The following is a 21,733-nucleotide window of genomic DNA, read 5'->3' as shown; positions in this document are numbered from 1 at the left end:
ACTTCTTACACAAACTCACTGCTTTACTGTTCTGAGTTCAGCACGTTTTAAGTCCTTTAGACAAAACATTTCATTGTTTGATAAAGAAATGTCCATTTTTATGCAAGGTCACGTTCAAGTTCCTGCCTGCAGCATTATTAGAGTTCCTTCCTTACATATTTACTGCCCCTGGAGCTTCTTGTGTTAAACCATAACCTTTTAACAAAAGATAAACTGCAATCTCTTGTTCGGGGTGGGCTTTGAGGGAGAGCTCGTTATTGTTACGAGACCCTCCACAAAGCCACCTGAACGTCCCAACTTCTTTTCAGGCTGAGACGGCCCAAATACAGAAGCTCTGCAGAGAAATTTTGCTCTAAGCACTTGACAGCTGGGGAGGAACACATACCTCAGTTCTGAAGAATGTCACCTATTTGGTTTTATCTCTGTTTGGTTTTCCGGGAGTTGGCTTCCATCTTGATAATGGCTCTTGCCCTTCCTTGTGACCTTCACCTTCTGGTACCAGGCCCTTGTTTTCGTCTTCTCAGTGCCTACTCCCTTTGTCTTATTTTCACCTCACTGACTCGGGCTACACAGACCTCTAGTGGAGGCCAAGAGGCCAGCTGTACCCCACCAGCAGGCGCCCGCCCCTCCTGATACCCACCGCGGCTAGCCAAGGCCCAGGTTAACCCAGAACAGACACTTTTACTTGCCTCACATCTCCCCTCAGGGAGCCAGAGGTGAGTTCAAGTAGGTTAAAGCATTACATTTGTAAATTTGTAAAGGATCAAGTTGTGAAAAGAAAGGCAATCTTGTTCTTTGAGACTTTATTAGGCAGTAAATGCAATATGATACATTTATAGGAGCGAAGACCCAGATCTTCTGAACTTCACTGAGCCAGAGAGATGTGTTTTATTTCATAGAGTTTATGGAATGACTGCAGCATCGGTACGTTTTTACAAGGCACTACATTGACTTAAGGTAATCATAAAGCAAAAATGGGCAATGAGTACGTTCGAGTCTAAGTATAATTTATATACGTATTTGCCCAATCAAATCTAAAGACCCAAAGCCATGTGTTTCTAATTTTTGGTTTAATTTTTAAGCTTTTTAGTCATTGTTTTTTTTTTTTACGTAAAAAAAAAAGTTGGGTTCGCTTTTTAGAAAATTTTCCTTGTATCATAATAAAATGCACCAACTATGCCAATAAACACTCATATCAGCAAAATGTGACATGAGGCCATGTTAAAAAATTCTTCATTGTGACAAAATACATCAGAATTATATGGCAAACCCTTTGCTTGTTATCATTTTGCTAGGAAAACAGAGCTACTGAATCTTTTCTATGTGGAAGCTGAACATAGACAAGACAGTTTTTTCAGATGATGTCAAAATTCTAAAGCTGTACTTTGATACATTTCTTCTACTGATCTGGTTATTTTTGCTACTGAATTCTTGTTATCTGCCATTCTACTCTTGTTATCTCATGGCTTTTGAAAAATAAACCTCCTGAGGGGGAAAAAGGCACAAATTGGGGGACTGACAACAGGGCAGACCGAATAATTTAGGAAAGGCAGAGAATACGGATAGCGGAATAGAACAAAGAAAATTAGTAGAAAGGTAGACATGTCAATCCATAAGTAGATACTAGAACTTTCCTTTTAATTTTACATTTTTTGCTTATGTTTATCATACCCCAGAAAATTAGCTGACTCAGCAAGAAGTTTGCCAAGGAAGGACAAAAATACGTTTAGGTGTTTGGTTTTTTCAATATTTATTATTTTTAATTACCGAAGTGGGTTCCTCCCCCCACCCCCCACTTAGAATGGTAAAGAGAAAAGCGGTACCACTTTATTTATTTCTGCTCTCAGTGCACAGGAGCCCGAGCAACCTACGTTCACAAACAAAGCATGAGAATCTGTCTGGTCACCCTCCTGCTTCTACAGCCCACTCAGAGGTGTGGGTGTTTGAGATCCAGTGTGTGTACTTGCAGTTCCCTTTCCATATGTTTCACACTTAAGTTCATATCTCTGCCTATCTTGTTTACACATGCACAAATCATGATCTATATATTATCCTTTAGGTTTTTTTCACTCCAGATGTCATAGAACTTTTTTTTTTTTTTTTAAAGTAAGCACTCCCAAATCAACTTCTTTCTTTTTATTGGCTACATAGAATTTCATGACATGAATCTATCACAGTCAGTTCTTTATTATAGTACATTGAAGTCATTCCTGGTGTTTTACTGCTATAAAATTCTAAAATGAATATTCTGTCTATTACTTTTTGAAAACTGGGAGCGTTTCCTAAAGAAACACTTTAGGACAGTTTCCCAGAAATGAAATTGCTGGGTCAAATGGTAAGGCTTTTTAAAGTTTTATAGGTTTTGGTAAATGGCCTTCCAAAAAGCTTATCTTTTCACTAAATATATGAGTGCTTGTTTTCTCATATCCTGGGCTGCTCTTGAGATTACAAATCTTCTTTTGTTTCATCTTTCTAATTGTGTGAATGAACATTAATATTTATTATTATCTTGATAATTTATTTACTTAATTATAAGAACAATTGAGGACTTATGTCTTTATTTACTATATATATTCTTTGAGAATTGCATATTCATATTTTGCCTATTTTTCTTCTGGAGTGTCTCCTTTTTCTGCAGTGATTTGTTGAAACTTTTCATGAATTTTGGATATTAATTCTCTCTCTCTCTTAAATATGTTGCAAATATTTTCTCTTAATTTATGCTACTTTTTTTAGCTTTAGTAGATTTCTTTTTTTATATATATATATTTTATTTATTTATTTGACAGAGATCACAAGTATGCAGAGAGGCAGGCAGAGAGAGAGGAGGAAGCAGGCTCCCCACTGAGCAGAGAGCCCGATGCGGAGCCCTATCCCAGGACTCTAGGATCATGACCTGAGCGGAAGGCAGAGGCTTTAACCCACTGAGCCACCCAGGCGTCCCTAGCTTTGTAGATTTCTAAACCTTGTTTGAGCATGTGAAAAAATTGCGAGCAAGGCTGCATCTGGGTGGCTCAGTCTGTTAAGCGGCAGACTCTTGATTTCAGCTCAGGTCAGGTCATGATCTCAGCATCAGGGTTGTGGGATGTCCCTTCTGTCCCCCACACCCCCACCGGGCTGCATACTCAGCGGGGAGTCTGCTTAAGATGCTTTCTCCCTCTCCCGCTGCCCCTCCCCCTTCTCTAAAAATAAATAAATCTCAAAAAGAAAGAAAAATTGCGAACACATAAACATTTCAAGAAATCAGTTAACTAACATATTTATTCGGTTGACTTAATTATTATTTAGTTTTTAAAAATGTAAATTTGAATTATATTACCGTGTTCTGAGTTTACAAAAAGCGCCTTCAAAGTTTTTTCTCTTTACCTTATCTGTTTTGTTCTGTTAAAAGCATTGCTCCATATTATCATTTTCACCTACTAAGTTATGTCTACTTTTGACATATAAAAAGATACCTGAAATATGAAAAGTTGATTTTAGCAGCTGTGGTAGACAGACCCTAAGATTAACCCCCAGTGAGCCTTGCCCTCTGGGGTTCATATCCTTGTGTAATCCTCTCCCTTTGAGTATGGGCAGGAGCTGTGACTTGCTTCTAACCATTAGACTATGACAAAGGGGATGGGGTGTTACTCCCATGTTATATCACAGTATAGAAGACTCACTGTTCTAGCTCTTACTTCCGTGCTGTTCTGGAAGGAGTAGCTGCTGTTATGAACTGTCTGTGGAGAAGCCCATGGCACAGGGAGCCGTAGGCAGCCTCTAGGACCCGAGAGCCTCTGTCATACAGAGCCAGGGAATGAATCCCCCCAAAACCTGAATAAGCTTAAGACTCAGCTGAGTCTTCAGATAAGAATGAGGCCAGATACTATAATGGTGGCCCGCTTGACAGGGACCCACGCAAGTTCTACCCAGATTCCTGAACCGCAGAAACTTTAAGATAATAAAGTCGTATTAAATATAGTTTCAAGATTTTACTATTACAGAATTATAGAGCAGACCTTAGACATGGGGGGGGAAAGAAACTGTTGGACTAAGCTTTAAATTGCCAGAACTATACTGGATAAAACGTCAGCACAATTAATGATGAGCCTGACAACTGGAATTTCACCCGTGTAGACATTAAAACAAATACAGGCATCACCCTGGAGCTTTCATACTCACAGAGAATTGTGTATTTTGTGAGCAAAGCCGTTAAGTGACAATAAGAATGAGAAAACGAAACCTTCTGTTCAATGAAAGAATCTCTGACTTTTTCCATCACCAACCTTCGTCTGCTTCCCTGCCCACCCCCCGGTTCTTGCAGTGGTCACTTCTGGGATTGGCCTTTCCTTTCACCCGCTCCTCCCTTTTCTTGCTTTTTTGTTTTCTTTTGCTCGTCATTTCTATAAATCCATGTATCGAGATACTGATTTTTTAAAAAATTTCCTGGCTTTAAGGATTCAGCTTAAAAAAAATCCACTACCAAATAATTCCATACGGTCAGAGCCAATGTGTATATATTTTTCAGATTCCGCATGTAAAGAAATGTCATTGCTAACCTGCTTAAGAGTACAGAGATGAATGATTTCATTCCCTTCGTGCTGTGAGTACCCCTGAGATGTGTGTTCTCGTTCACGTCCAAGCCCCCCGAAACTTGCTCGAGTTTAGTGCATGTTTATTTCAAATAGAAAGGCTTTGCCTTTCTCCAGCCTTCACCCTTGTCGATCCTGATATGAGGCTTCCTTTCTATCAAAAGGTCTAACCAATGAATTTCATACCACTTGACATCTCAGTTCTCACCTTTTCCAGCTTTACGTGTGTTTGTAGGTGTCAGAATAAATTTCCAGCTCATTTTCCAAACTTTGCACAGCACTTTTCACTTTCTACCTCACATTATTAGTATTTCTGCACCTGTCTTATCTTGACTTTTTGGAGGGCAGAATCCCAGAATGCCTAAGTCTGTGCTTTGCAAGTAAGAGGCCCTAAATAAACCTCTATATGAATGAACGATTATTAGAATTTAAAAATGTTTTAAAGACATTTAATCTAGTTGGATTTTACAGGTTGGTGAAATAAGAAGGAAAAACATGGGGAGGAGTTTTTTATTTTGCCAAGAACTTTAAGTAAGCAATTATCTACTATCATCAGTATGTCATGAAACAGTATAAAAAACAAAATAAGTTCTAAAAATAAAGTTCAACACTCACTAAAAAAATTTGAAGGACACAATTTGGGGATAAAAAATTGATCCTTACCCCAGATGGGAACCTCAGATGTAAAACTACTTGTTTACTTTATTCTCCTTACTTTGCTTGTTCGTAGATGCAGCAAATCATATCATCCCGGCACAGTCTGTGTATTTTAGAAATCAGTAGGCTGGTCTAAACTTCCACTCAAATTCAAACATCCTCTTTAAACCACTTTGAAGGGGTTCCTGGATGGCTCAGTCCGTTAAGCATCTGCCTTTGACTCAGGTCATTATTCCAGGGTCCTGGGATTGAGTCCTGCATCGGGCTCCCTCTCAATGGGGAGTCTGCTTCTCCCTCTCCCTCTGCCCTTACCCCTGCTTGTGCACTTTCTCTCTCTCTCTCTCTCTCTCTCTCTCAAATATAATAAATAAATAAATCAACCAACCAACCACTTGGAAGATCTGCTTCTTGTGCATCCAGCCCTCACAAGCCGACACTTGCTTGTGATTAGTGACAGGTGGAAAAGAGGATCACAGCAGCAGACCCCCCCAAAACTTGTGCCTACCTCTCAGGCTCTTAGAGAAAGGTAGAAGTCAGGACGTTTTATTCTGCACTGGAATATACATTAAAACAAGGTGCTGTCGAAAACTGAGACTTTTTCTACATTCTTTGTTGCTTTAGTCTTCCATCTTTGGAAAAGGGCTGCAGCTTTCGTAGAGTGAGCCAGTGTCTTAGAGATTGTTTTCTACCAGTATTACCAACTAAGCTCCAAACTTGAGAATTACTCAGATAAGTTTAGAAATAATCCATTACATATTTCAACTTTTTCTTTTGCAATAATTTAAGAACCACAAGAAGTTGTATAAGTACTACAGAAATTTCCCATATATCCCTTATGACACTGATACAATGCAATTAACTAAACTACAAGCCCTGTTTAGATTTTATCAGTTTTTGCATGCATTTTTTAATGCTTAATATTATGAAATTTATCATAAGTATAGATTCATGTAATGACCATCACCATCCAGTACAGAACTGTTCCATTGCCACAAAGAAATGCCCATGGCTACCTCTTTGCATTATATATTTTTAATAATTTATTTTATTAGCAGAGTGATCATAAACATATTCCTTCAAATGTAGAGGGGAAAGATGGAATTTTCTGGGAATTGAAGTTGAAGGGCATACCTTGAGCCACAGAGAGCCTGTGTAATATTTGGAGTTTTCCATGATAACACTTATTGCCCTGCCTACACTTAGATTTACCCAAGGTGTGTACAGTGAGTCAAAGATCATAAGTAGTAATCGGGAAGGAAGCAGCAATCCCAGAGGCCAAGGTACAAACAGAGAAAAAATGTGCTGGAACCTTATAGATAGGACTTGTTTAAGGGTTAGTCCTTATAGATAGGACTTTGTGGTGCTTAAAACATAAATGATTTGAGTAAATGTTTATTTAGAAGGGATTCAAACCAATGAAGGACCCCAAAGCTTAAGTTTCATTAATTCATAGCAAATCTGCCTCTGGATTAGTCTTGAACTAAAAAATCTTGACTAATAGATCTATTAATTTGTATCCTTCTTTAAAATGATAAATACTCAACCAGAAGGACTGAAGCTGACATCTACAGTTGCTATGAAGTAGATTCATCTGTATCTCTGGTTCACTTACTAGGTTAGGGGATGGATAGGAGGTCATTTTGGGGCATTAGAGATAAAGTCCTTGTGCAGATCACAGGTGACAATACAGTTTTGCCCTTGGGAACAGAGGAGACAAAAACCACGATATACAAACGACATAAATCTTTGCCTCTCTCGCGGTTTTGACTGTAGCTGGCCTTGTTTCTAAGGAGGCACATGGTTAAATGCTGAATATCAGCCACTCGCACACACTAGAAATATTTGTGAGATGCTTTTGTCTAAGGTAAAGACATCAGTAAGCATGTCTCTTGGCTGGGAATCTGATATTACAAAGCCAGAAGAAATCAAGCTGCTTATGACTACTTGGGAAGGAGTATCAATCCCTGTTCGATAGATAGGATGGTTACAGACACGTTGTGCACTTTTAAAAATTAAATTAAAGATAATATCTTTAAAGCACAAAGCCTATCATATAGTAGATCTTCAATAAGTTGTAGGTATTATCATCATTTCATATATATGATCTCCTTTAATCCACACTGAAACATTGGCAAGTACTCATCATAATCCCTATTTTTGTAGAGGAGGAAACGAGGTAAGAAAAAAAAAACCCACTTGCCATTAGATCACAAAGTGAGGTGAGACTTCTCTTCAGTCTCCTGATTCTAGTTTTAAATCCTGTTCCCTGGCACACAGCAGTCTCTCAGAATTGGTGACCTCATCTTCTTATTTCCCTTATTATTATAGTTATAATTTCCTGGTTAACTTTCCCTGTGCATAAATAGCTTTCAATCTCAGATAATGTATATTCTTTTTTTAAGATTTTATTTTATTTATATATCAGAGAGAGAGAGAGAGAACACTAACAAGGGGAGTGGCAGACAGAGGGAGAAGCAGGGTCACCCCCTTTGCCCCCTGTCAACCGGGACTTGATCCCAGGACCCTGGGATCATGATCTGAACTGAAGGCAGACACTTAATTGACTGAGCCACCCAGGCATCCCATATATTTTATCTAGGAGCCTCTTAAGGAAACAAGGAAACATGAAAAATCCACTCTGGTTTGTCTCCAAAACTTCGCCTTACTCTTCGCACAAGAAAGAAAGGCTTGCTGACCCGTGTCCCAGACTCATAACCCATGTCCCCTCATGTCTACCTCCAACTCACTCTCTTTAGCTTTGTCATCCAACTAATCTTGATTGAGCACCGTTATACCCATGCACTGAGTTGCTAGGGATGAACAGATACAAGACGAAGGCCCTGCCTTCCACGATTTCCAACTTAGTAGCAAGACAGATGTCTACACAATTAAGTACAACACAAGGAAGAGGATACGATGACATGAAAACATTGAGAAAGCAGTGGATTCTGACAGGACACAGGTTGTATTGGTGACAAGACCCATGAAGTGGCCTTTGGGCTGGTCCTTGAAAGAAGAGGAAGGAGAAGGAAGAAGGGCAAATGGGCAGCAGACACAAAGGATTAAGACCCAGTGAGTCATGAGCGAGCCACGCAGGCACGGCTAGTGGCCCAGCCCACTGAAGCTGAGGGCCCAGGAGGGAGCGAGCCTGGAAGGATGGATGGGAATGGGTCCCAAAGACGGTCTGTCTTGCTTAGGAGCTGGGCTAACGTGGTTGGAGACCGTCAAAGGATTTTAAGTAGAGATGTGCTGTAATCGCATTTTTTCCCCTAAAAATAAAGACCATTCTGGTGTTCGTGTGGAGAATGGATTAAAAGGGTGAGAGATTGGAAACAGGAAGATCACTTTGGAGGCCGGCTTTGACAATAGCCTCTTCCCTCTAGGAAATAAACTCATCTACCTCCTGGTGAGGTTCAAATTAGGAATAAAAGGGTGAATTCTTTTTTCTTATGAAAAACTAAAGATGAAAGTACAGATGCCTCCCCACCATGAGGGCTTTAATTGAAGTCCCTTCTGGAAGGGACAGTTTCTAAAATCTGCAAGTAGCTTCAATTTGATGTTTTCAGTCAGATAACTTTTTCTGGGACCTCTTGTCTTCAAACATCTTCCTGGGACTTTTGGCGGGAGGGATGTACAAAAAATGCCATGGGAGAATCTCACGAAATTAGCCTCCCCCCCCCCCCCAGTATTAATAGCACATCACTAAAGTACTGAAAGAACGATTTTTTTTAAGCAGAAAAAGAAAGTTTGGAAGTCATTCTTTCACTTCAGCTGGAAGGTCTGACTGTTGCTTTTCTGCTACCTGATGGCATCGAATTTTCTGCTATTTCTATGCATCTGGCTCTCCGGTGAAGCCCCCTAAAAAGTACCTACCTGAAAAACTAGCGTGAATGGCTTAATTTGACAATTTGTAGATGGTATTCTTATATTACCCTTTAAGACCTTAATAATTAGTTTTTCTTTAGTGCAGTATTAAAGCATTAAAGGTCATAAATTCCACAGTCACCTGTATCCATTTATTGCTAATTTATTATGGAACATATCATAAAACTTTCCTTGACATATAGGCCTCTTCATAACTATAAATCTTTTTTCAACTGTTTAGATAACTTATGCTTGAGTTCAAGAAGAGACCTCGAGGAGCAAATATTTAAAACATCTATTTATTACACATTAGCAGTGCAGGGCAGGCAACCATGTGAAGCCACTGAGAAGTATTCACTTACGTTCCTTCTATTTATCACTTCAAACCCTTATAAAGATAAATTTGTTTTCAAGAGGAAAAAATGTTACATGTCAAGTAGCTGTTTTACTAAGTGCTTTAAAATGTCCAGCTGAATAAAGCTATCTTTCTAGTTAGTAGAGAGCGCACAAAAAATGTTTCCATTGAGAATAAATTTGTCACTAGTAACCTCCATGAAGCTTAAAGAGGTTTCTAACTTGAAGGTCTCTTCAGATGGCAAATGTATCATGTTCTTTGACCAACATGTTGTTTTCCTCTGTGTCAACTACGGACATGATACCCTGTAAAAAGACTCACAGTTTAGTGAATGAGTTTATCGTCCTGTTTAAACTTCTGTATGGATATTGGTGGCATACACCTTCAGGAAGGGAGAGAAGAAAATAAGCTTGCTGGAAAACCAATTTGTCTAATAGACAGTTTGCTGGAAATCAAATAGTTTCCATTCATTTTGTCTCGTACTATCAGTAATGTGATGCATGAGATGGTCAAACCACTCCTGGGATTTCTCTTTTCTTTCAAAACTTTCATTTGGCTTGAGTTTTTCTGAAGCTATAGTGGTTAGCCAAACCAGAGTATCACAGGCTTTACTATACTCCAACCTCAGAGAATAAAAATATTCTTATATATTTCAAATTACCAATATAATTGTGTGGACTGCTATAATTTATAAACAATGGGATGGGTTTCTCTATTAATGTATTTTCAATCCAGCTTTCTGTATTTCTCTTTATTGATTGTGTAATTAATCAGACCAATGCAATCTGACCATTTCCATGTGTTTAAAGCTGTTGGGAATGAGCTCAATGTCTCAGTTGCTCAGTGAACTTGATATACAACTGAACCATACTGACAAATCCATTGCAAATGGCTGGAGAAAAAGGAATACAGCAAAACTTAACCAACCAAACCAAACCAAACCAAACCAAAACTAAAATCAAAACTCGGGTAAACTCTTGAAAACCTTGTTATACAATTTGCTGAAATCTTGCTTTCTACCAGGAGCCATGCAGTTATGTTGTCTGGACAATATATTATTATCCAGAAGTGAAATGAAGATCCTAAGAAGGAATTCTCATGTGTGAGTAGAAATTCAAAATATGTAGTTGAGATACATTAGCCATAAATAAAGAATTATTCAAGGGGTGCCTGAGTGGCTCAGTTGATTAAGCATCCAACTCTTGGTTTCAGCTCAGGTCATGATCACAGGGTCTTGGGACTGAGCCTTCCATCAGGCGCCAAGCTCAGCAAGGAGTCTGCTTGAAGAGTCTCTCTGCCCCTCCCCCCACTCTTTCTTTCTCTCAAATAAATAAGTTAATTAAAAAAAAAAGGAATTATTCAAGAAAGAGTAAAGTGGTAACAAATCCTTAAAGAATGCTTAAAGATGAAAAAAGTAAGGCAAAAACAAATATAAAAATAACTAAAAAGATACAAGGACCACCACATTGCATCTTAAATATTGGCCTCCAGTTAATAAACACAACACACTAAAGTTGCCATGTAACTTGGGAAAATGGTGAAGTAATCGTAAAATGGGCTAAAAGTTTCCTCAAAATAGAGTAAGTCATCAGAATAGTTTTTTAAAATTGGTATTGCATTCCACTTAGACTTCCATAACATAACAGCACAGACTGAGTGGCTGGGCTGAAGTAACAGGAATTTCTGTTCTCACGGTGCTGGCAGCTGGAAATCTAAGCTAAAGGTGATGGCAGGGTTGGTTTCTGGTGAGATCTTTCTGGCTCCTTCTAACTGCCTTGACATGACTTTGCCTCTGTTGGAGAACACTGCTGGTAGCTCTTCCTCTTCTTTTAAGGATACTAGCCTTATCAGATTAAGGTCCCTTCCTTATGAACATATTTCACCTTAATTACTTCCTTACTGTCCCACCTCCAAATACAGTCACACTGGGGGGGTTAGGGCTTCACCTTATGAATCTTGGGGGAAATAATTCATCCAATAACAGTATAAACTACAACATTTCTATATGAATTAAAATCATAAATCCCATGATCACATATACCCATTTATGGCTTTTGGTTCCTTTTCTGAATATTAAGTATGTTCATGAGATTAAATTACCCTGACAAACTTAACATTCTTGTGAAAGCTATAGAAATCACCCCCTCGGGTGCTGGGTGGCTCAGTGGGTTAAGCCTCTGCCTTTGGCTCAGGTCATGATCTCAGGGTCCTGGGATCAAGCCCTGCATCAGGCTCTCTGCTCAGCAGGGAGCCTGCTTCCCTCTCTCTCTCTCTGCCTGCCTCTCTGCCTACTTGTGATCTCTCTTTCTCTGTCAAATAAATAAATAAAATCTTTAAAAAAAAAAAAAGAAATCACCCCCTCTATTACTAATTTATGTAAACTTTAGCATAGGCAAAATAATCAAATTTTAAATAATTTGGGTGAATTTATAAGTTTGGAAAATTGGTGATTCAGAGAATTAGTATTATTTGTAAATTATCTTTTGGCCACAGAAAAGTGAATTAGGAATAATTGTTATCTCACCATATCACAGCTGGCAGTGGAGAGGTCCTGTGTGGTGGTGGCAAGCCTAGGTGAGGTCTCCAGAATTCTTTGGATATTATTTCAAATTTCCCTAAGAGTTACAAGTTGCAAGAATAGGGAAGAGTACAAGATTACATCAGGTTCAATAGAAAATGCATGTGTCTAAGGTTTTCATGGGATCCAAAGGTCATTAGTATTTTAGAACACGTGTAGGGGCGCCTGGGTGGCTCCGTTGATGAAGGGTCTGGCTTCAGCTCAGGTCATGATCTCAGGGTCCTAGAATCGAGCCCACATCAGGCTGCCTGCTCAGTGGGGAGGCTGCTTGTTCATCTCTCTCTGCATTTCCTCCTCCTCGTGCTCTCTTTATCTAAAATAAAAATAATTAAATCTTTATCTGAAAAAAAAAAAAAGAGCCTGTGTATAAATAATGAGTCAGAGAAATGCAAAATCTTATCAAGGGCTTAACCTGGATAGGAGTTTCAGATTTCTGTGGGCAGGCAAAGAACTAGACACTATGGGCTCTGAGAACAACCACCTTCACGTTGAACAAAAGCATTTTTCACTGCCTTATTGACATTGACATGATTCCCTTAGGCTACAATTCATCCATGTCGAATGTTCAATTCAGTGATTTTTAGTATATTCACAGATAGACACAACCCCACCACAGTCAAGTTTAGAACATTTTCATCACCTCAGAAAGGAACCTTGTACCCTTGGCTGTCAACCCTCCATCTCCCACCAGTCTCCCTCAGCCCTAAGCATCCACTAATCTACTTTCTGTCTTTATAAATTTGTCCTGTTCTGGGTTTTCACATGTGTAGACTCAGAGGCAAGGCAGCCTTTTGTTACTAACTTCTTTCACTCGGTATGACGTTTTCAGTGTTCATTCGGGTTATAGCACGGACCAGCATTTTATTCATTGTTCTTCTGGCTTCTTCCAAGATAAGATTTTTTCCCCTAAATCTTTGATTTTCTGCAGTTAGAATATGATATGCTAAAATGTAGTATTTGGGGCCTCTGCCCTGCTTGATATTCTTTGAATTTCCTGGATCTGTGTTTCGGTGTCTGACAGTAATTTGGGGGAAATTCATAGTCATTATTGCTCCCAAAATGTCTTCTGTTCTTTTCACTCCTCTCCTTCTGCTATTCCCATTATGCATATGTTGCCTCTTTTGTCCAATGGTCCTTGAACCTTCTGTTCCATTTTTTGGCCTAATTTCTCTTTGCTTTTCAGTTCGGGAAGTTTCTACGGACATATCCTCTTATGGGAGCTCCATCAGTAATCATCGGAGCAACTGCCAGACTCATTTCCAAAGTGGTTGCCCCATTTTACCTTCCCACCAGGAGACCATGAAAGTTTTTATTTCTACACATCCTCAATGCTTCTCATTATTGAACATCTTGATTCTTAACACAAATAAGAATAAATTTCATTTTTAAAATTTTAATTTAAAACACACACCATGGAAGACTTACCACAGTAAGCACTTTCAAGCATACAGTCCAGCAATCTTAAGTATGCTTACGTTGTTAGTCAACAACTCTGCAGAACTCTCTTCATCCTGCAAAACCAAAACTTTATACCCATTACACATCAACTCCCCATTCTCTTTTCTCTTAGCTCCTGGAAACCACCATTCTATGTTAGTCTCTGTGAGTCTCACTACCCTAAGTACCTCAAAAAGATACAATTGTATGATATTTATCCTTTTATGACAGGCTTATTTCACCCAGGATAATGTCCTTATGATTCATCCATGTTGAAGCATGAATCAGAATTCCTTTCCCATTTAAGACTGAATGATATTCCATTGTCTGTGTATTCCACAAAATTTTGTTTATTTATCCATCTATCCACTAATGGACACATGAGTTAATTACTTCCACTATTGGGTTATTATGAATAATTTTGCCATGAACATAGGTGTTCAAATGTCTTTGGGAGACCCTGTATACCCAATTCTTTGATGTATATACCTAGAAGTAAAATTGCTGGGTCACACAGTAATTCTTATGTTTTTTTTTTTTTTTTTTTTTTTTTTTAAGAACTCTCATACTGTTTTCCATTGTGGCTGTACCATCTCACACTTCCCCAGTAGAGCACAAAGTTTCCAAATGCTCTACATTCATTCCAATTCTTGTTATTGTTTGTGATAGTAGCCATCCTAATGGGTGTGAAGTAATAGTTCACTGTGGTTTTCATTTGCATTTTCCTAACAGTTAGTACCATTGAGCTCACCTATATGATGAGCCCAGATTTCAAACATAAAACAAGATTCAGTGAGACTCATCAGGATCTTTAACAAAAATCCAGTTCCCATCCAGGCCCAAATCTGTTGAGGTAACCTAAATTATCTGGGATGGTAAGAGACTTCCTTCAATGGGTAACAATCTTTTAACCCTGGGAAGATTCAGAATTAGTATAGAAAAGATTATAGTGATTACAACTGAAGTACTAATATCCGGAAGTTAAGAAATAAACCATTCGTATTTGTTATTTTAGGTACTTGGCCTACTTGAAATGACAGTCTTATAACATCAATTGAAAATTTGTAATTGTGTGATTTTTACTTGGGATGACCAACTTGTCCTGATTCGCTCAGGACTTTGTTTTTATTTTTTTATTTTTATTTATTTTTTTTAATTTTTTATTTTTTATAAACATATATTTTTATCCCCAGGGGTACAGGTCTGTGAATCGCCAGGTTTACACACTTCACAGCACTCACCAAAGCACATACCCTCCCCAATGTCCATAACCCCACCCTCCAGGACTTTGTTTTTAAATTGAATATCCTGCATCCTGGACATCCTCCAGTTTAAGATGATTGGATTGGTCACTTAATTTAAACTTGAGTTTTTAAAAATGAAATCTTACTAAACTCATATACGGTATTGTATCATCTAAGAGAACTTCAGTGTCAGTGTGCCTTTAAATTTAACGTACTAAATATATAAAAGCTTTGTAAGTATATACCAGGGTTTCTGTAACTCAGATAATTGAAATACTTAAAATAGAAATATAATATACTAAATTTATAAGCCAAGTTTAAAGCGTTTGAAGGTGTTTAACTAATGAAACCAAACATTATTCGAAACCCCTTTTAAAAATGTGTTAACATTTGCTATACTTATATATGGACTAAAGAGATTTTTAAGTTTAAAATTTTCCTTAGGTAAATTAGTCACCAATTGTTTAAATCAAAAATAAATTGAGAGGGGCGACTGGGTGGCTCAGTGGGTTAAAGCCTCTGCCTTCAGCTTGGGTCATGATCCCAGGATCCTGCATCAGGCTCTCTGCTCAGTGGGGAGCCTGCTTCCCCTTCTCTCTCTGCCTGTCTCTCTGCCTGCTTATGATCTCTGTCTGTCAAATAAATAAATTTAAAATATTTTAAAAAATAAATAAATAAATTGAGAAACAGTCCTTTGAATACACAAAAGCTATTCCAAAGGACACCAGAAACTGGTATCAACTATAACCCAAGATGTTTGAAAATATCTCCATTCAAGGAGTTTCAAAAGGAGACAAATTATCCTGGTAACTTGGGGCCCATTAACAGTTGTCAAGTAAATCAACAGAATATGTCAATTACCATAATAAGTATACACACTTTTGGAATGAAAACACATCCTTTTGGAGATTAAGGAAGGCAAACCAAACTGCTTTTTTTGTTGTGTTTGTTTCTTTGGGAAATGGCCTACTTTAGTCGTTAAGAAATCAACATTAACCAAACTTTCAACCAAAAACTAGACTTAGCACTCACCATCTCTTAATGAAACAGTATCTCTATAATGTGTCTAAGGACCAACTCAGCTGGAAACCCATTCTGATTATTTGTCAACATCATTACGATTTGCGTATACTTTAACCAGCCTGACAAGGAAATAACTTTTTAAGACTTACAATTGAATTTTTATTTATGTATCTATTCCTTTTTCTTTATCATTTAGTTCTCTGATAGAAATTACCTTCAGAAATGTGGTTCATCCTGCAAGCTTTTCCAAAGTGGTTATTTCGGCAGGAAATCCAAGGAAACGTGCTGTCTAAGAAACCACAGAGCTGAAGTCAGCAATATTTACAGACACTTGGGCTCATGCAAGGTCTTTTCAGGCTGTGACAGGCTTCAGACCAAGTTTCCAGCCTGTTCTCCTATTTCAGGAAGGCTAGTATTGAATTCTTGCAGGAGGGATCACGACCAGACGACCAGTGACAGTTGCTTCCTACCTACTTCCTTTTGTGATATGCCCATCTCTGGAGTATGTTCCATGAAAGCCCGATTCATGGCTATCGGTCATTTAGACCGCAAAGCAAGAGAAAGCCAGCATTGTGTCTCCCTCTCCAGTCTATGACACCGCAGGCAGTGTTCCTGTTGCAATGTTACAGAGAAGCTTTGCACAACTCACCATTTGCAACAAACTGCCCCTCTCTTACCCCAGAGGAGACTAACTGACAATCGGCAAGACATTTTATTTTATGTTACCAAAACCGGACCTTAAGTATTAAATTCCAGGAAAAATTATAACATTTTAAAAGTTGGCTTATTTTATTTTGAGGGAGGTGCTATTGCATTAAAGACACCCTCTGCCTTTTAAATTCATCCTTAGACAGCAGAAGCATGTCTTGGAGAAAGGAAAAAGTCTAGGTTAGTAGTAGGAAGACATTCTTATCAACATCATGAGTCTGAAATGTCTTTGAAAACCCTGCTATATAGCACATTATAAAGGACATATTTTCCAAAAGATTAATATTTATTTTTATCAAGGGTGATTTCTTAAATTATAGTTTTAAAACATTAATAATTGCCAGTGGTTTCAAACAGACTTCCTTTTATGAGGAGCTGGAATCTTTTGGTTCACTAGACCTCCTTGATCTTCGACTGTATGCATTGTTTAGTTTTATTTGGTGCCACAAGGACTCCTCCAAACTTATCAGAAGCCTCAGTTTAATACAGAAAAGGAGAGGCTCAGAACACGTAAATATAAAACTGTTAATGTTTTCCACGTTTGTGATTCCAAGGTCAAAGTCAAACTTCTTATTGTATTAATAATAGCGAAGCAAAAATAGGCTTTGTAGTTGTGAATTCATGGTTTTAAAGAATAATTTCCCTATGTCTTTATTAATTCAAGCCATCCATCGAACCATTCAAGGATTCTGTTATGTATTCAATGATATATCTCATATTGTACCTTTAACTTTGGGAGACCATGAGAATGGATATGCATGTGATTCTTTACAGTCATCAACATACGATATTTCCTTTGTTCCAAAGTTATGTCAACTTATAACATTAACACTGGTATTTAGTAAAATAAACTTTAGAGCTTAATAGTGAAATAATTAAAAGCCAGTTTTCCCTTACTTGTTATTTAAAATGGCATGGCTTACACTAGAGTTCACACGCCATTTGTTATAAAGCATGGCCATATATTCTGGATTCTGATGCTATCTGAACCATAGACCAGCAATCATCAGAATTATAATAATAAAAAAAAAAGCTCCAAGAAAAACTCAGACAGTTTCAGCTCACCACGCCCTTTGCTTTTGACAGCGTATTGAATTCACGTCCTATTCAGTGGTGAGTAATGAAGAAACTAAGCCAAAGCTATAGGTGTGTTGCAGGAGTCCTTTGTTTGACCCAAGCCTTCGTTTAGGACAAAGCTGGCATTGATGTCCATCTCAGGCGACAGGGAGTGAAGATGGAGTGATTCGGCAGCTTCTGTTTCTACCTGCGGGCCTTGCTCCTTCCAGCGCTCCCCAAACTTGAACTTGGTGGGTGGGAGTAGAATTCAAGATGCAGCTGAAGATGCTCAAAGCTCCCTGTTCTGAATGGCAGACCTGTACTGCACGCCTCTCAGAAGGGCAAGCTCATCTTCCCTGGTCTCCTAAGAAATACATCCTCTCCTAGCCAAACCTGTTTCTCTTACTTAAGGCCATACACAGGCACGTGCAAACAAGCAAGGTTCCATGTTAGACTTCACGCTGGAGTCCGTCTAGATCCTGCTGGTGACTGCGAGGACTGTGGCAGCTGGAATGATTCATGTATGTGCGGTGAAGCCCGGGTTTCAATACTTGGGAGAACTGAATGTTTCTTAGCATTCTTTCCTCAGGAACTTCATGCTATCCTTTGTCATGTTGTTTTGCCAACGATCTATTTTTTTTGGTTATTCTGATGGGTTTGTATCTCATAAATATCAATCAAAGAAGTTTGGTTTCATTTTTAAGACACGGCAGAGAATATCTTGGCTCTTTCGTTTCTTTGGTGGGTGACTCAGCATGGAAAGGATGAGAATTCAGACCCACTCCATGTTAACTCTCTCCTGAAATTAGGGGAGTATTTACAAGTCTAACTCCTTTCCCTATTACAATATTTTGACTTGTAAGGAACCAAAGAAATGTTCTGTTTCAGCATTAGCCAAATCATGTTCTGAACATACCAACTGGTACACGCGGTCAAGTAAGTTTGAGAACATTGTGTTAAAGAAAGCTAGAGAAGTTTCTTTGCCGAGTGTCAGAGGCGGCAGACCAGTTACTTTCAGGTGGCAAACCTTTCCTGAATATTTATCTTTTTAACATGTCGTATTTCAGAAAAACATATATTACATATTATAATATACTAATAAATTTGTTTCTGTAATAAATATATTACTATATGATATGTATTTGTTATATCTATTTAATATATTTATTATATTTATATAAAACACATAATAAAATATTGTTATATATTTATATGCAAAATCATGCCAATATACCATATAAAATATAAATATATAAAAATACATGTTTAAGCAGCACATCTATGTATGGCAGTGAAGGAAATCTTCCCCTTAATAAAATTAATTCATTTAAGGTATTTTTTTGTTTTCCCATGTGTGTCAAATACGCTAACAAGGATTAAGTAATGAACAGGCTAGGGATACTTGAATATGCCAAAAATTCTGAAGGTCAGATGTGAATGACAAGTTTAAGAAATATATCTTTACAAAGAGCTTCTGTTTATGGTTTTATCTTTCAGCCTTTTAAAGCTCAACAGTATGGGGGAGAGATTCTGAAGAGCGTGGGGATATAATCTCAGCAGAAAAGACTTGGAAAGTCAAGTGCCTGTGCCCCTCGTCATCTCTTCCTCTCCAACAGTCTGCCAGGCCTCTCTTCCTCCCCCGTCCCTCTGTGAATGGTGTGGAGGTAGAGGGGATGAATGAATGACTACCAACCACGACAAAGTGTCCCCCCTCCCCCATACACACATACTTGTTCACATCCCTATTTTCCTTATCTGTTATATTGAAGATCATTCAATATAAACTAGGAAAAAATATCTTGGGACAAAACTGTCCACTTGGAAACCTACTTGTGATCAGTTGGTTAATTTCATAGTTTTACATTTTTTAGACAAGGGAGTCCAGGCACATATAACTCATAATACATTCCAGTCCAGTTACATTTCAAGAAAGTAACAATCTTATTTCATAAGTGTCTTTGGAGTGAAGCAGGTTCACTTTTCAGAAGAATAAAACTCTCCTGGGCATTTTTGAATGTTCCACTCAAGACCGAGATGAATCCAAAAGGGGCTTCACAAATGTGATTGTTGCAGCGTACAGGGCCGAATTCCTCTGAGCACTGAGAAGTGTATGTTAACATAAAATGTGAAAGATCTTTCTTTCCGTGCTATGCCCTTCTCCAAATCTCCAAAGCAGTTGTTTTGTAAAAGCCTAAGTGGAAACACATTTTGGTGCCATAATTTCAAACAAACCATCTCTTTTTGAACTCTGCAGCCTCTATGCATTAACACAATAGCATATCAAGTTCACAAAATTTCAGATAAACCACGTTCAAGCTATAAAACGACCAAAAAAGGCTTAATTTTTCCCACATCTCATTTCCTTTTCCCACACTACTTTAAGAAAGTCCAGCTTTAGAATCTCTCAGTGAGCAAAGTTGCTGTAGCTACATCTGTGGCTGGATGCTGGCTGGAGAGCCACTCACAGTCTAGTCTAAGTTACCTTTCCCAGACACTCTGACAGCCGAGGGGAGGTCATCGTGACCACATTTATCATTTTGCGAGGCACTAAGGAGGTAGCAGTGAGTAAGGGAGCACTCCAAGAAATAAAGGACTGGATTAAACAGGGGTGCGTTAGCCGTCATTCGTGTAAGAACTCTGTTTGGCCAACGTGTTTTTTGCAACTGTCTTCTGAGATACAAAGAAAACGGTAAAGATGTAAAAGCATCATGGTCTGAGCCCTGCACTTTGCCTAAGTAGGAGGCTCAAAGCAGTTCAACATAGCCACGTTGCTTTTTAAAGTCAATTTAAAATATTTAAGTTAAAATATACGAAGTTCGATGAAGTCCACTTACTGGAAATTCAAGATGATGACAGTAGTTTCGCAAAATATGACCATCTTTGTGTTGGAAATAACATCAGAATAGAATTATTTGAAAGAATGACCTGAATAAATAAAACAACTTGAAAATAGCCCCGAATCTTTGCAGAGGAGTGAGAGAACCCGGGGTGATGCCTCTTCACTCAGGTACCAAAGTGTTTTCTTATTACACCAACCCCTTATAACTATATGACAGAAGCTTAAAATTTAAGTTCATATAGGCATTCCTTAGAGCAAAAAGGTGCAAATATCTAGGAGGTAGAGGAAAAAATGATTTACTCTGTTTTTCTAGCATTGCTAGTTTCCAGGTATTCACCTTTTGATCCGGCTACAGGCAATGATTTTCTGAAGTGGTTTCTGATGGTGTCTGATATCATTTATAGTACTCTTGAACAATCTTGTAATGTGCTAAAGTACATCAAATTAAGTGAGTTAGTGGCCAAAAAAAGAGTCCAACAGGCCCATGGGTGTCATGAGTGTTTTGCTACTCGCTGCCTCTTGTATTAACTGCTCAGAGGGAAGGAATGAAGTTTTTGAGACTCGAGTGGTGGATTTGGCGGAGAGCTATAACAGATCTAGGACAAATCTGAAAAGATTCAACAGTCTTAAACATGTGGAAGTTCGTAAGTCAGCAGATTATGACCTTTTTAGCCATTCATGCCTTCATTCAGTCACCAAATATCTGTTGAGGCACCACTCTCCGTCACGTACGACAAAATACGTTGTGTGGAACTCAGGATGTGAGAAACTGTGGTCCTGAGCTTAAGGAGTTTATGGTCAATGAGAGAAATGGCATATATAAATGAACTGCCTCAGGATAGGCTAATGTGTTGACTTGTGAAGGAATGTCACGTATGAGTTTGGAGGAGGGTAAGATTTCTTCCAGCTGATTTAATCAAGAAAATATTCATTTATAGATCCACTGATTTAATACATATGCTTAAGGATTGTTGTAAGCAAGATACAGATAAAGAGGCAGTTAAAATTCATTTATCTGAACAGTCAAATACATATTGAGGGTCTACCATAGGCCAAGTATTGTTCTAGACTCTAAGTGTTGTTTGAACAAGAGACAAAACCCTTTCCCTCCAGAGTTTACATCATAGCAGGGGAGACACTCACTAAATGAGTAGGCATATGATAATAGATAATTGGTGCTATGAAGAAAGTAAACTGGTTTAGCAGGGTACAGGACAAAAAGATGTGTCATTTTAGATAGGATGTCTAGGAAGACCCTGAAGAGAGAGGTCTAATGGATGAGAGAAACAGACCAGGAGAGAACCTTGGAAAAGAGCCTTTTGAGCAGAGGAAGTGGCAAGTATAAGCACCTGTGAGAGGGAGAAGCTTGGTGCTCTCGAGGAACAGACAGGTGGCCTGAGC

General features: G+C 38.4%; 1 protein-coding gene across 1 annotated transcript in view; it reads right to left on the bottom strand.

Annotated features, from left to right (window-relative positions):
- The window catches only part of LOC123388706 (translation initiation factor IF-2-like), a 36,719-nt gene extending 16,602 nt beyond the window's left edge, over positions 1 to 20,117 (bottom strand). Inside the window, exon 1 of the mRNA XM_045068875.1 lies at positions 19,976 to 20,117. Within this exon, the coding sequence (XP_044924810.1) occupies positions 19,976 to 20,117 (142 nt within the window). The remainder of the gene's footprint in view (positions 1 to 19,975) is intronic.
- Positions 20,118 to 21,733: the final 1,616 nt, after the last annotated feature.

The sequence above is a fragment of the Mustela putorius genome, unplaced genomic scaffold (genome assembly GCF_011764305.1).
Source record: "Mustela putorius furo isolate JIRA1106 unplaced genomic scaffold, ASM1176430v1.1 tig00003909_pilon_pilon_pilon, whole genome shotgun sequence".
NCBI lineage: Eukaryota > Metazoa > Chordata > Mammalia > Carnivora > Mustelidae > Mustela > Mustela putorius.
The sequence above is the reverse complement of the archived record's forward strand: the minus strand, read 5'-3'. Positions and strand labels throughout refer to the sequence as shown.